Genomic DNA, 15,933 nt, shown 5'->3' on the forward strand with positions numbered 1-15,933 from the left:
CTCATGACAACAAAGGTGACTTATTCAAAGGGGTTTCAAATTCACAGGTGCCAACACGAAACTCTCACATCTAACTCTTCAAAACATGTTCTTTTCTTCCTTCTTTCTGTGGAGAGGCCATATTGTGGAATCTGAATAAGAGACTGTATTATGAAGAAAGCCAAGGGCACCTGGGAAAGTGTAGGAGGGTTCTAAAAAGCACTTGGTTTTGGAATCAGTCGGACTCCGGTTTTTAGTTTAAGCTTTGTGACTCTGTGCCTGTTACCCAGTATCCCTGAGCTTTAGTTTCCTCAACTGAAAATTGAGCATGTTGTCTTTCTCACAGTGTTTTTTTTTGAGACAGAGTTTCACTCTTGTTACCCAGGCTGGAGTGCAATGGCGTGATCTCGACTCACCGCAACCTCTACCTCCTGGGTTCAGGCAATTCTCCTGCCTCAACCTCCTGAGTAGCTGGGATTACAGGCACGCGCCACCATGCCAGCTAATGTTTTGTATTTTTAGTAGAGACGGGGTTTCACCATGTTGACCAGGATGGTCTCGATCTCTTGACCTCGTGATCCACCTGCCTTGGCCTCCCAAAGTGCTGGGATTACAGGTGTGAGCCACCGTGCCCGGCTCACAGTGTTTTTTGAGACAGAGTCTCGCTCTGTTCCCTAGGCTGGAGTGCAGTGGCGCCATCTCGGCTCACTGCAACCTCTGCCTCCCGTATTCAAGCAATTCTTCTGCCTCCTCCTCTCGAGTAGCTGGGACTACAGGCACCTGCCACCATGCCTGACTAATTTTTGTGTTTTAGTAGAGATGGGGTTTCACCATTGGTTGGTCAGGCTGGTCTTGAACTCCTGACCTCAGGTGATCTGCCCATCTCAGCCTTCCAAAGTGCTGAGATTATAGGTGTGATCTACCACGCCTGGCCTCACAGTGTTTTTTATAAGGGTTAAATGAGTTCCTTTATGTAAAACACAGTATATGATCTGGCATGCTGCAAGTAATCAGTGGTGGCTATGATTATCCTTATATCATGTTCAAGGTGGTGCTACAGTTGGGTCTTCTTTCCCTATAAATAAATACAAAGCCTTCTTATAGAATTGACCTTGTGGTATCTTTTAAGTCTTGGTGCATTAGAAAAAATCATCAAGGCTGTCTAGTTCCCCAAACCAAGAAGCTTATGTGATCATTCATGGAGTTTACCTCCATGGTAAGTTTCTCCTCCAGGTGAAATGTACCCTATTTGATCAATCCCTGGGTTTAAGAAGCGGTTCAGATCCCTGGCTGGCCATGAGAACCTTGCCTATTCCTCATACTTTAAGATAGCACCAGTTCAAATGCTCTGTTCTTCTTTGACAGTGAGAAAGAAGGAGAAATGAAGAAAGGAAGAGGTGCTGGGCACATGCCAACAGCCAGGCACATAGCCCTGCTCATTAGGGGAGCTTGTTAGGAAGCCGAGGTCTCGGGCCAAGTACACAGAAGCTTCCCTGAGTCTTTAAAGAAGTTGGTTCTCTGGGAGGCAGATGTTGCGGTAAGCTGAGATTGCGCTCACTGACTCAAAAAAAAAAAAAAGAAAGGAGTTTGTTCTACGTATCATGCTGTCTCAAGGCTATAATAATCTCTGCTATGAGACTTCCTTCTAAGATCTATACCCTTTGAAAACAAAGAGTAAACCAGCATCAGAGCAATAAACCCAAAGCAATGAGCTCCATAAAAACCACACATAAAAAATGTGTCTCTGCCTAATGTTTAGGCAATTCTGTGTCAAAGTTAAACAGATTTATTATCTGTTGAACTTCAAAGAGCCTTGAACTTGCCAGTATACATGGTAGGCCTTCAAGGTGGTATAATATGCAATATTTTATAACTCTATTTACTCACTGAATTCTTTTTTCATGGAAGATCCACTGACACTTTATGGGAATGGGGGTGAGGTGGGAAATACTAGTCCACACTTAATAAAAGACTGTCCCATTCACAGAGAGAAATTCTCCAGCTGGTTTAGATGGTGTAGCTGGGCCCACAAGTCAAGTCTATAGTGCCATAAATGCCTACAAAGCAAGGTCAAGGCCCTGTGTTCAGATAGTATGAAGATGATTAAGACCTGCCTTCAACATCAAAGAGAACAGATCGTATTTGCTCTTTATCTTTGGGTTTTAAGCTCTGATTTGGAAGGCAAGGAATAGCAAGAAAAATAGACAAAAAAACATAGATATCATCATTGAGATAAAATAAATAGTCACACAGTAAAGACCAAAAGATTCTTAGTCTGAAAGTGACATGACCATTGTAGGAACGCAAAGGTACAAACCTGTCTTCAGTGTAACTGCAATAAGCCAAGCAAAAACGACTGACAAGAAAGTTCTGAAATTGCATGCGCACAAAAAAACCCCACCCTTAATTACAGTTATGTGAGAAATATCTTTCAATAACATCCAACTCCTCTGTCCTGCATAAGGAAGTAGCTTTAGTATCAGTTTTCAAAAACTGAAAATGAAAGGATAATTTTGAGAGACGAGGTTGTGTCTAAGCTTTGCCCATCTGAGATCAAGGAAATTCAAGGAAATTGAAGTGACAGATGCCAAGATCATCTCAAACTTCCTTTTGGGTGTGGGTTTCAGGGGCCTCCCAGGGTCCGCCTTTCTTCCGTGTTCTTATTTGCCCCTAGTTCTGGATCATTAGCTTGAAACTTAACTGCAACAGAGAATGTTTTCCAGAGTAAAGTGAACCACTGTGTCTTTGTGTTGCAAGACTGTCATGATGCATAAAGTATAGCGTAAAGCACAATAAATGACGTCACTGGGATGATCTGGCATCCCCAAGGAGGTAAGTGACTAGAAAGGTCACAGCCCTAACTGTGGCTGTTCTGTTCTCTCCACAGAGGGGACCGTTCTGAACAAAGGGCAATGAGAATGCGCAGCCTCGCTGAGTGCTAAGGGCATTTAGTGCACGAGGCTCTCCAGCCAGAGTCATTCATAAGGTTTTCATCATTGCTGCCCTTCAGTATGCCTCAGCTCAAGAGACCCCTTCAGGAAAGCAGCTTTCAACCATGTCAGAAGTAGAAGGAGAAAGGATGACCTGCAGTTTTTTAAACAAACTGGCTTGTTTTTAGACAGCTCAAGTATCTGCTGGTAATCCCTATTTTCTGCCACCTGGAGTAAGATAAAATTCCTACTGAACCTTTATGCTTAGTATAGCTATACCAAGCATTCAGCATTGTGAACAAAAGCCTTTCCCTCAAAGAGGCATTTGATTCCAGTGACTCAGCCAATGGAGGCAGGCAGTTGATCCAGAGGCACCTTGCACAAATGCCGTGGGACAAAAGACAAAAGGAAAGGCTGCTTCTCTCGTGGCTGTGACTTTTAAGCAAGATTGCTACTACCACAATTAATACCATGATCATTTACTATGAGGCAGAACAATGTGGACTTCTAAGCCTTCTTTTTCTCTACTTCTATCACATAGTGCTTCTAACAGTCTGCTTCCTGATAGGTAAACTCAGGCAGGGAAACCAAAATAAATAAATTTCAAGTATCCTTTCAGAAAATGGCAATTTTGATAAATGCTGGATATGTGGCTAAAAATGATTAAAACAAAACTTGGGCATCTTCGATGAGTGCACCTGCTCACCCATTCACCCTGTTCATCTATCATGCAAGGGGATTACTTTCATGTGATGCTCCATATAGATGCCACAAAGAAGCTAAAATTTGGATCTATGATATGGTTTGGCTATGTCCCCACCCATACCTCATGTTGAATTGTAGCTCCATAATCCCCACAAGCCGTGGGAGGTAATTGAGTCACAGGGTGGGTTTTTCCTGTGCCGTTCTCTTGATAGTGAATAGTCTCATGAGATCCTAAGTTTTATAAAGGGGACTTCCCCTGCACACACTCTCTTGCTTGCCACTACGTAAGACGTGCCTTTGCTCCTCTTTTGCCTTCTGCCATGATTGTGAGGCCTCCCTAGCCATGTGAACTGTGAGTCCATTAAACCTCTTGTTCTTTATAATTACCTAGTCTCAGGTATGTCTTTATTAGCAGTGTAGAACAGACTAATACAATTTGTCACTAGGGTTAGATTGATCAGGAATATGGCAACACAGAAGAAGCATGTTTTCCATGATCATGGTAAAGAAGAGACAGACTTGATAATGAAACTAGTGCATCTGCCCTTCCATGGATGTTCTGTGTCACAAAAGGAGGCAGCATTATCCCACTCTCTTTCTTTCCCAGCTGGGAAGAGAACCTGTCTGGAAACTGCCCACCTAACCACACCCAGGCATCATTACCCAGCTGCCTTTCCTGCTGCTGTACTGGGTCCAAGGTTCCTATCACAGCAGTGGTCTTTAGGCTTCAGAGAAATCAAAATCAAATGTCCCTTGGGTTTGACTGGAGTCATGCCTAACAGAGTCATTGGAAGGGCACTAGCTGGTAGTTAGGGAGGGAGCCTTTGTTTCACATGTAGATTCCCTTTGCCTTTTGTTTGCCACTGTGAAATGAAACCAGTACTTACACTAAAGAGTCCTCGCTGAACTTGCCAGCTTTAGCAAGGATCTAAAGGATCTTGCCAGCTTTAGATTGATTATAAGGCAGGAATTACCCGACATATTGATGCTCCCCCACCATACACCTACCCAGTTCTGAGTACACACTGGTATTGCAAATAAACATTGCCAACAATTCTGATACACACTTTCAGGGAGCAAGAAAACCTCTAGAGCTGGCAGGAGCCTGCTGCTGAGTTCCCTGCTCAGTCTTGGAAGACCAGAGTGGAATGTGCTCAGCAAGTATGCTCTGGTGGAAAGAAGGAAGGTTGGAAGGTTTCTTATGTCAGCAAACTCAATGTAATTATTCATAAAAGAATCATCTAGGCCATCTTCATAATCTGTAAGTCACAAGTGGTGCTCCTGAGCTCAACCTTGTCATTGGCCCCCCCTGCTATCGACCAATTTCTACCTGCCTCAGTCTCACTTTCAGGGCCCTGCATTTTAAGGTCAGAACTCCCAATCCAGCTTCATCTCACACCTTGCTCTCACAAAAGGGTCATGTTCCAGGCCTTCAAGTGAGTCAGAACTTAAAGCTGCCATATTTTGCCTTCTCTCATTTTATCTTTTCTCATCTGAGACTCCTTAAACTTCATCTGTCAAAATTACCCTAAGCTGGGATGGTTAATATTGTATGTCAACTTGACTGGGTGACAGAGTGCCCAGCTATGTGGCTGAACATGATTTCTGGGTGTGTCTGTGAAGGTGTTTACAGTGAGATTATTATTTGATCGGGGGACTCACTAATGCAGACTGCCCTCTCCAGTGTGGCTGGGCCTCATCCAATCCTTTGAGGGCCTGAAAAGAACAAAAGGTGAAGAAAGGAGGAATTCTCCCCTTTTCTTCTGCCCGAATGCTTAAGCTGAGACATCGGTCTTCTCCTATCCTTGGACTGAGATCTACACCACTGCCCCTGTTCTCAGGCCTTCAGACTTGGACTGAATTACACCACTGGCTCCTGGGTCTCCAGCTTGCAGACGGCAGATCGTGAAACTTCTCAATTACCTCTGTAATTGCATGAGTCAATTCCTCATCATAAATCTCCTTCTATACATACGTGTTCAATTAGCTGTTTCTCTAAAGAACCTTGACTATCACACAAGCCCAATTCCAGCACCACCTTTGCTGGGAGAGGCAGTCTGCCACAGGCTCCAGGCATCTTTGTGCATGCAAGGCCTAACCGTCTGCAACCCTGAGCCATGCTGGGGCTGGTCACATGGACAGAGAAGTAGGTCAAGGTGGCCACAGCATGACAACTGTGGAACTGCACAGAGGATCAGCTTGTTTGCTGCTCACTACACAGGGTGCTGAGCCCTTGACCCTCGTACCTTCAGCTGCACAATCCACCAAGTGGGTATATCACATTGCCCAATGGGACTTGGTGGGGCAGGGAACCTGTCACCTGGCTGATACACCTGGTTGTGTGCTATGCAGTGACGGACTGCATGTCCTGATCCAGTAAGTCTCGTGTCTAATTTCGGCTTGTCTGCAGCTGTGCCAGGCTGGCCAGTGAGCTTGCCTAGTCACTTCCTTTGGTGTCTGCTTACCTCTTGCCATTCTCTATGAGGATGAGGTTATTCCCTGATCTTCTTCTGCAAAATCCCATGAAATTTCTAAAAGGCCATGAATTGCTAGACTGCTAAGCCCTGTAGCTCCCTGACCTAATGCTACAATTATCTGGGTAGTCCACACTGTTTTTCTCTAAGAGCCTAAATTCCCTGAGGGCAAAAGTCAGGTGATAACAGAGGTGAGTTCTATATCTATCGCCTGAATAAGTAAATGAATGAATAAATGAATGAGAGAGTGAGGAAAGTCCCACAAGACTCCTTAGAATTTTGTAACTATTCAGTCACCTCTAATATTTACTATATCCTTTATGTTCCCCTGAAAGTTGCCTGCCTTGCCTAACTCAGTCACATCAGGTCTTTTCACAACCAAATGAAAGCTTCTAAATCTGAAATAAACCAGCAAGTCGAAAGGGGATGATTAATCATGCTCTTTTAGGGTTTAGACTTACGGAAGTCCCTCTACTCTGCCACACGTGGGATATCCGGTAGCCCACCAGTTCCCCATCCTGCCGCTTAGTTGGAGGCTTCATCCATCTGATGTCCACATTATCACTAGATACATTCAGAAACACAGTGACGTTTAAAGGTGCTACTGATGGGGCTACAAAAGAAAAAGGAGAGAAGAATGAAGAAAAGCACAAAGAAAAGCATTCTCAACATGGTTTTCAAGTGTTTGGTTTTCAAATGCTCTATGAAAAGCACTCAAATGAGACCAAGACTTATAGCAGATTTTCACCTTTTAAACTAAGGTTTTCACTGAGATATCACATGAGTTTTAACAAGTAAGCCCTTTTAGGTTACTGAAGCCTAGAAATTCACTTCTTAAGTTGAAAGTGTCAGCTAGAACATAGTAAGATCCTTTCTACAAAATAAACAAAAAATAGCTAACTGCTTGGTGCACATCTGTAGCTCCAGTCCCTCGGGAGACAGAGGCAGGAGGATTCCTTGAGCCCAGGAGGTTGAGGCTACAGTGAGACGTGATCATGCCACTGTACCTCAGCCTGGGCAGAAAAAGCAAGCAAGCAAGCATGCAAGCAAGGAAAGAAGGAAGGATGGAAGGAAGGAAGGAAGGAAGGAAGGAAGGAAGGAAGGAAGGAAGGAAGGAAGGAAAGAGAGAGAAAATGTTAGCTAGGTATGGTGGCTCATGCCTATAATCCCAGCACTTTGGGAGGCCAGAGGAGAGAATCACTTGAGGCCAGGAGATTGAGATCAGCCAGGGCAATACAGTGAGACCTCCATCTCCACTAAAAACAAAAAATTACCTGAGTGTGATGGCACTGGTCTGTAGTGCCAGCTACTTGGGAAGCTGAGGCAAGATCACTTGAGCCTGGGAAGTCAAGGCTGCAGTGAGCCGTGATTCCACCACTGCACTCTAGCCTGGGCCACAGGGCAAGACCCCATCTCAAAAAATAAGAAAAAAAAGGAAATTTCATGAGCACCTAAAGTAAAATAGCAAAGAAGAGGAAGGCAGGGAAGCAGGCAGGGTGGGTGGTGCTCTGGACTCTGGGGAAGCGCAGCAGACACAACTTGAACAATGTTCTCCAGCACAAACCTGTGGGGCAGAAAGTCAACAGCAGGCCGGAGATCAGCTTGGTGGCATTTGAGATGTACAAGGTAGGAAACACTGCTGAGTTCAGAATGCAGCCACCATAGTAAAGTCTAGAGGCAAGTTACTGACGGTCTGAACAGAGCTAGAGCTAATCTGTTAACACATTTAAAAAGTGCGTGTGTTGAGGTCACGAGTCTGAGACTAGCCTAACATGGTGAAACCCTGTCTCGACTAAAAATACAAAAATTAGCTGGGCATAGTGGTGGGTACCTGTAATCCCAGCTACTCATGAGGCTGAGGCAGGATAACTGCTTGAATCCAGGAGACAGAGGCTGCAGTGAGCTGAGATTGCACCACTGCACTCCAGCCTGGTGACAGAGTGAGACTCCATCACAAACAAAACAAAACAAAACAAAACAAGGTCCGTGTGTGTGTGTGTGTGTGTGTGTGTGTGTGTGAGAGAGAGAGAGAGAGAGAGAGAGCACATGTATGTATGTGTATAAAATAATTTGGGAAACAAGTCAAGATCATTACTATAGTCTTTTTGGGAGAGAGGAATTTAACTACATCCATTAAAATTGAAAATAATATGCTCTCTGACCAAGTATTTTATTTCCAGGAATTTAATCTGTAGATGGTTTTATATTCATTGCAGCATAATAGTGACAAATAGAAATAAATGTAATGCCCAGTCAATAATGATGATAAAACCTGGGAGGTGGAGGTTGCAGTGAGCTGAGATCATGTCCCTGCACTGTAGCCTGGGCAACAGTGTGAGACTTTGTCTCAAATAATAATAATACAAATTTTGATACATTTTCCAGTGGAATACTTACAACCCACCCACTGGAAAGAGTTAGTTAATACGTGTTTTGATATAAAAAATATCCAATAGGGGAAAAATCAGATTGTAAAAGGTATGTATAGATCCATTTTTGAAATTAAAAAATAAATCTTCTACACCTAGAAAGAATAAAAACAAGTGGAATAATATACACCAAACTGTTGCCTGTAGTTGTAATTAGGGGAGGTTAAATTATATATATATATATATATATATATATATATATATATATATATCAGATATGTGTGAAAGGAAAACAAAAGGATACCATAATCCTCTTTGTCTCTGCTGATTCCAGAAACAGGAATCATAACGTTAACACGAATTTCAGCTAAGAAAATGTCATACAGCTAAAGCTGCCTATGAAATCAGTCACACACTTTCAAACCTGTTGTAGAATTTGAGGATAAATATGGCCAACACAATATGTCTGTATGTCTGCCTCCTCCCAAAACCCCTCTATGATGACAATAAAGAATTAAAAAAGATATAAACTCAGAAGGCAAAGTAGGAGAGAGATTTCAACACATATTTGAAAGCTGAAAAAGAGACGAAGAAGGTGTAATTGACTCAGCAAGCCAGTGTTCCCCCAGAGAACCACAGAGCAGCTCAGAAGCTGTGGACCCAGGTAGTAAAACGGGGACTAAACTGGAAAGATTGATTGGAAGTCTGATTAAGAAACAGTTGCTCCTCAAAGTCTGTCTTCTCCATCCCTACACACCTGGCAAATATGCCGTCAAATATCTAACAGAAGACAGGGTGAATTATTTTCTGAAGCAAAAAGCCACTAAAGTTAGGGCACCTATAGAATGGAAGCATAATAAGGAACCAGGCTGAAAACTGAGGAAATAAATGAAAGTTTGTATGCTAAATGACAAGGACTCTACCTTCCCCTCCTCCCCTGCTTGGTGGCTAGAACATCAGCAGCCATGTTTAATTCCTGGGGCAGAAGACTTCTTTTCTAGAGGAAGTGAGTGGCTACAGAGGAAAGGAACCAATTTTGACACTTAGGGGTATCTGGATCAAAATACTTACATCACTGCCCATTCACCTGATAGTGATGCCTACAAACTCTGCCCACACTCACAGAGTTCCAATCAAATCAATGATTCTTCACTCTTCCATTGGAGCAGACAGCAGAAATTGGCAGAGGTCTAGGGAAGCCTCCCTCCTGAATGTCAGGGACCAAAAAACCACACAGAACAGAGTGCTTAGAGGAGACTAAGCCACTGTAGGTAACTAGAGAAAACTAAAGACAAATAAACAAATTTTAAAAATGAGATATCCAGAAAAGGCTCTCATGATTGAACCAGAAAAAATTGTCAATGAAAAAAACTTGAAATTAGCAACACAATAAGTAAAATAAAATACTTGATAGAAGAATTGGAAGATTAATCAAGTACATCTCCAAGAAGGTAGAATAAAAAGGGAAAGAAAATAGGCCAATTTGAAAAAAGAAAATTGAGGAAGCAATCAAAGAGGTCTAATTAATAATTGTCTAACACAATTTCTGGAAAAAACAGAGTGGAACATTTCCAAAGGGGGGAAAAAGTATAAGGACCAAAGGACTTGCATTTCCAGGTAAAAGGGGCCACTGAATACCCATGATAATGACCAAAACAAATTGCACATCACAGCTTATCACAGAACCAGTATTAAAGAGAAAAGATATTCTAAAAACTAAAACTGAAAAGCACTTCATACAGAAAGCTTACCAGAATTTTTCATAGGAACCCATGAAGCTAAAAAATGATACAAAAATACCTTTAAACATCTGAGGGAAAGTAATTTTCAACCTAAAATTCTATATTTGGAAAAATGACTAAGCCAGTACTACACAAGGACATGCAAGATCCCACAATCTTTACTTTTTATGTATAGGTTCTGTGGAAGCTAATTGAGAATATGCTCCATGAAAGTAAGGGCATAAACTAAGAAGGGCAAATACCCAGGAGAAGGCACCAGAAACTTTATGATAACTCTAAAGGAAAATAGGAAAAAAACTACATGAAACAATTTAATGGTACCCAGGCCTCACACATGGCAAGAATAGTACTTGTTCTCATCAATCAGACTGGAAAGTCTAATGATTCAAGAAACACTGCATAGTCTTATCTCAGCAGTGGGTAATAATTTACCTTAAACTGAGCTCTGCTGGGGTTCTGCCTAACGAATCTTAAAAGCAAGACCCTCCAGGATTAAACTTTCCCACTAGCTTAACTGTGTCTCAAAACAAAGCTCACTACTTGTAGAAATACAAGAATATCTAATATCCAACACTATAAAATTCTCAATGTCTGTAATCCAATCAAAGATTATCAGGCATGCAAAGAACCTGAAAAATACTATCTAGAGTGGACCATAAATGAATCAGTTGAAACCACCCACAAATAACATAGATGTTAGGAGAGCAACAAAAGACACTGAAACAGTTATGAAAAGGCTGGGTGTGGTGGCTCATGCCTGTAATCCCACATTTTGGGAGGCTGAGGTGGGAAGATCATTTGAGGTCAGAAGGTTGAGACCAGCCTGGGCAAAATAGTGAGACCCTTTTTCTACCAAATAAACAAAAACAAACCACCAACAACAACCAAAAGAAGTACCAAAATTAGTTGGGTGTGGTGGCATAAGCCTTTAGTACCAGCTACTCAGAAGGTGAAGGCAGGAGGATTGCTTAAGCCCAGGAGTTCAAGACTGCAGTGAGCTATGATTGGCACTGCACTCAAGCTTATGAAACAGAATGAGACTCTGTCTCAAAAAAGGAAAATAAAAAAGAAAGGAAAAGAAAAGTAATTATAACTGCATTCTGGATGGACCAAAACTTAGACATTAAAATGTCAAAAAGAGATAAAAATTAGTGTATGAGATGAAATATAAACTGGATAGGACTAAAGTCAGATTAGATACTGCACCAAAAAAGATGAGTGAATTTGAAGACATAGCAATAGAAACTATCCAAAATAAAATGCATAGAGAAAAGAAGGGGAAAATAATAACAGATCATACGTGAGTTATGAGACAACTTCAAATGGCCTAATATATATGTAACTGGAGTCTTTAAAAGACAGGATAGGTAGAAAAAGAAAAAAATATGTGAAGAAATAATGGCCAATTTTTTTTTCCAAATTTGATGTAAACAACACAGAGACCCCAAAAGTCCAATGAACTCCAAATACAAGGAATATAAATAAAATTACACAAAAGCATGTCATAATTAAATTGCTCAAAATCAGTTATGGGGGAAAATGGGGACAAAAGACACATTACATACAGAAGAACAAAGTCAGGGTGACCACAGATTTCATGTGGGAAACAATGCAAGCAAGAAGACAGTGGAGCAACTTCTATTAATGTACTGACAGGAAAAAAAAACTAAACTAAAACTGTGAATACAGTTCTATACTTCGTAAAAATACCTTTCAAAAATGAAGGCTAAAAATTAAAATAAGACTTGAAATGTAAAATAAATATTTTCTCCTACACTACAGGAGCTGAATACCATACCACCAGATCCACACTACTGTATAAGAAATCATTTCTTAAAAAGTTCTTCAGGAAGAAGGAGAATGATACCAGATAAAATATAAAGACCAAAAAATGAAGACTACTAGAAATGGTAACTATATGCATAAACATGTTTTTCCTGGTTATATAAATCTCTCTATAAAAGATTGTTGACTGAACAAAAATAACAACAATGTAGCATGGGTTTTTAAGATACATTAAAATAAAATGTTTGACAACAAGAGCCAAAAACATCTGAAGGGGAAAATGGAATATATATGAAGTGGTATAAACTACTTGAAGGTAAACCATGTTAAGTTAAATATGCATACTGTGAATCCTACAGCAACTACTAAAAGGACAGAAAAAGAGCTATGGCTGGTAAGCTCAACAAAAAATTAAAAATTGAATCATAAAAAATTAAACAGAATCATAAATATATTAATATTAGAATATAGAAATAAAATATTTTTAAATAAAGAAAAAGAAGAAAAGGAGAACAAATAGAAAATATGATGCACTTAAACCTATCCATTTGAATGAGTCCATTATATTTTAATGGACTTGTGGGGTTATTTTATGTGTCTATATATGTTTGTGTACATGTATATAATAACCTACACACACACACACACAGGTTTTTGCCATGGTTTCTGGCTTACAACTCTCATAGCTATGGTTAGAATCTTTTGCTATGATGATGTGCTTTATGCCTCAGGGGCAGGCCTCAGGAAACAATCTCTGACCTCTTCCTGCCCTCCTTTCACGTGCCTCAGTGCAGGACTCTAATCTTCCCAATCCTTTTTTTTTTTTTTTTTTTTAGTCAGCTCACTGCAACCTCTGCCTCCTGGGTTCAAACAATTCTCTTGCCTCAGACTTCCGAGTAGCTGGGATTACAGGCATGCATCACCACACCTGGCTAATTTTTGTATTTTTACTAGAGACAGGGTTTCACCATGTTGGTCAGGCTGGTCTCGAACTCCTGACCTTGTGATCTGTCCACCTTGGCCTCTCAAAGTGTTGGGATTACAGGCGTGAGTCACTGCACCTGGCCTTAATCTTCCCTATCTTTCTGACTGTGGGTCATAAGACCCTTATTACAAAGGGGGTCCTGACCATAACTTGGAGGAAGGAATGCTGACGTCACGAAGCTTTGACAAAAAAACCAAGAGGGCAGGTTCAGAGAGTTTCCAGGTAGCTGAACATGTGGAGGTTCCTAGAGATGGTGTGCCCAGGGAACGTATGGAAGTTCCATGCCTTTTCCCTCTATACTGTGCCCTCTGGATCTCTCTCTCTTTTTTTTAAATCCTTTATAATATCCTTTATGATAAACTGGTAAACAAAAGGGTTTCCCTAAGGTCTGTGAACCGTTCCAGCAAATTAATTGGACACAAAACTGGGGTCATGGGAAACACTACTTGAAGTCGGTCAATCAGAAGTGCCAGAGGCCCAGATTTGTGATTAGCATCTAGAGGCCGGGGTTGGGGACAGCAGGGAGGAGAGGCCTGGGGATTTAGCCCTCAACCTGTGGGGTCTGAAGCTATCTCCATGCAGTGTCAGACTTGAATGAGAGGGCATACAGCTGGTCTCCACTGCAGAGCTGATTGCTTGTTGGTGGACAGAATTCCCCACACATGTTGGGGTCACCAAAGGCTTCTGTGTTGCTTGTTGTATTGGTAACATGTACTGATTGTCGTGTTGTGAGACAGCATGTTTTAAAGTGTGCTGGTATTGTCTTCCTATGTAAAAGAAAAGATTGCCTATACATAACAAGGCTAAGTTTTATCACTAAATCCTTTTAAAGTATGGAGGAACTATCATTTCCATTTTCATCAGTCACCTCAATAATTTTCTCCTCCAGAGACAAAGTCCAAACAAAGCAAAGTTTCAACTCTCAGTCAGTCCACTGGGAAGGGTTTGTTGAATCACATGCCATCAGGGTCAATATTCATTCTGAACCTCAGGAATTACCTCCTTCAGTCGTGCTGGCTAGAATCCAAGGGCTCACTGCAGACCAGCCTATTTCATTCATGCAGGAAACACCAATACTGTAATTAGCCAGGGCTTGCAGCTGCTTGATTTGATAGAGATGTGGTGAGGCAGAGGTGTTAAAAATCATGACTGAGCCATTACTCAGCGGATCAACTTCCTTGACCTAAACGAAGAGTAAACATGAGGCCCGGGCGTTAGTAAGGTGGTGGGAATGTCAGACGCGGGGCATGCGTGCATTCGGTGCACGTGGCCCTTCCTTTACACTGAGGGGAAGGACCTCCTTCCTTTCTGGGCACACACACATTTTCCCGCCAGCATCATTGTGTGTTACTCATGCCACTTAGACAACAAGTGAACACCTGAGGAAAATGCCTAAAATAACAATTCTCACTGTGGCAGGTAACGGAGCAAATAATTATAATAATTACACTTCATATTATACTATAAAATAAAGCTCCTCCTCTCTTAGAACTTCTTTGATTCTTGACTTCTTTTGGCTGCTTCACAGAATATACAACAGAGATAATAGATATCATATGTGCTGGCCAATCCTGAAATATTTATTATTTTGTCTTTCAAAGGAATTAGTTCCCAAATCCTGCTTTTAGAGAATAGGCGCCTTCCTTTCTCTCTCTCTCTCTTTCTTTCTTTCTTTCTTTCTTTCTTTCTTTCTTTCTTTCTTTCTTTCTCTCTCTCTCTTTTTTCTTTCCCTTTCTCTCTTCCTTTCCTTTCTTTCTTTTGTTCTTTCATTCTTTCCTTTGTTTCTTTCTTCTTTCTCTTTCTTTCCCTCTCTCTCTCTCTTTCTCTATTTCTTTTTCTTTGTTTCTTTCTTCGCTTCTTTCATTCTTTCTTTCTTTCTTTCCTTCTCTCTTTCTCTCTTTCTGACAGAGTTTTGCTTCTGTTACCCAGGCTGCAGTGCAGTGGCATGATCTTGGCTCACTGCAACCTCCACCTCCTGGGTTCAAGTACATTGTAATTCTTCTGCCTCAGCCTCCTGAGTAGGTGGGATTATAGGTTCCCACCACTCCTGGCTAATTTTGTATTTTTAGTAGAGACAGGGTTTCACCATGTTGTCCAGGCTGGTCTCGAATGCCAGACCTCAGGTGATCCGCCCACCTTGGCCTCCCAAAATGCTGGGATTATAGGAGTGAGTCACCATGCCCAGCATTTCTTAATCATTCTTTTTATTATGTAACCTGAGGAACACTGCTCTTGCCTTGAGGCTTTTATTATTATTATTATTATTATTATTGAGACAGAGTATGGCTCTGCTGCCCACTCCAGTATGGCTGGAGTACAATGGCACAGTCTTGGCTCACTGCAACCTCCGTTTCCCAAGTTCAAGTGATTTTCCCTCCTCAGCCTGCCAAGTAGCTGGGATCACAGGTGCCTGCCACCATGCCTGGCTAATTTTTTTTTCCATAGAGATGGGGTTTCACTATGTTAGCCAGGCTCATCTTGAACTCCTGACCTTAAGTGATCTGCCTGCCTTGGTCTCCCAAAGTGCTGAGATTACAGATGTGAGCCAATGCACCCATTCTGAGGCTAATTTAAGTGTGTCCTTTATTCTTAATCCCTTAATCCCAACAGAAATTTACTTCCAGAAGGACACAGGAAATGTAGATTCTTGGCTTTTTTTTTTTTTTCTTTTATTGGGAGATATAGGAAAGGGTTATGTGCCCCTCATCCAGCAATCTTTGCTCCAAATCTCCTTTAAACCTATTGCCTCATCTTTTCCTCTGGAATTCCACCAGTCTCTCCACATCCCCCTCCAAAACTCTGTATGCATAGGCAAGAGAGGGCAATTCCCAACACAAATCTAGTCCTGGGCAAAACTTCCATCTCTTTCCTTGCACACCTTCTGTCTGAGTATGGGGATAAGGGAGAGTATGGATGTTGCTTTCTATTACACGATTTTTTTTTTTTTTTTTTTTTTTTTTTTTT

The 15,933-nt window shown here is 41.5% G+C and overlaps 1 protein-coding gene across 1 annotated transcript in view; it reads right to left on the reverse strand.

Moving 5' to 3' along the window:
- MERTK (MER proto-oncogene, tyrosine kinase) overlaps positions 1-15,933 on the reverse strand; it is a 137,533-nt gene that overhangs the window by 45,020 nt on the left and 76,580 nt on the right. The window contains exons 7-8 of the mRNA XM_037727200.1: positions 13,969-14,152; positions 6,550-6,701 (exon numbers count right to left, since the gene is read on the reverse strand). Coding sequence (XP_037583128.1) covers positions 6,550-6,701; positions 13,969-14,152 — 336 coding nt within the window. The remainder of the gene's footprint in view (positions 1-6,549; positions 6,702-13,968; positions 14,153-15,933) is intronic.

The sequence above is a fragment of the Cebus imitator genome, unplaced genomic scaffold (genome assembly GCF_001604975.1).
Source record: "Cebus imitator isolate Cc_AM_T3 unplaced genomic scaffold, Cebus_imitator-1.0 Scaffold222, whole genome shotgun sequence".
In the NCBI taxonomy this organism is placed as follows: Eukaryota; Metazoa; Chordata; class Mammalia; order Primates; family Cebidae; genus Cebus; species Cebus imitator.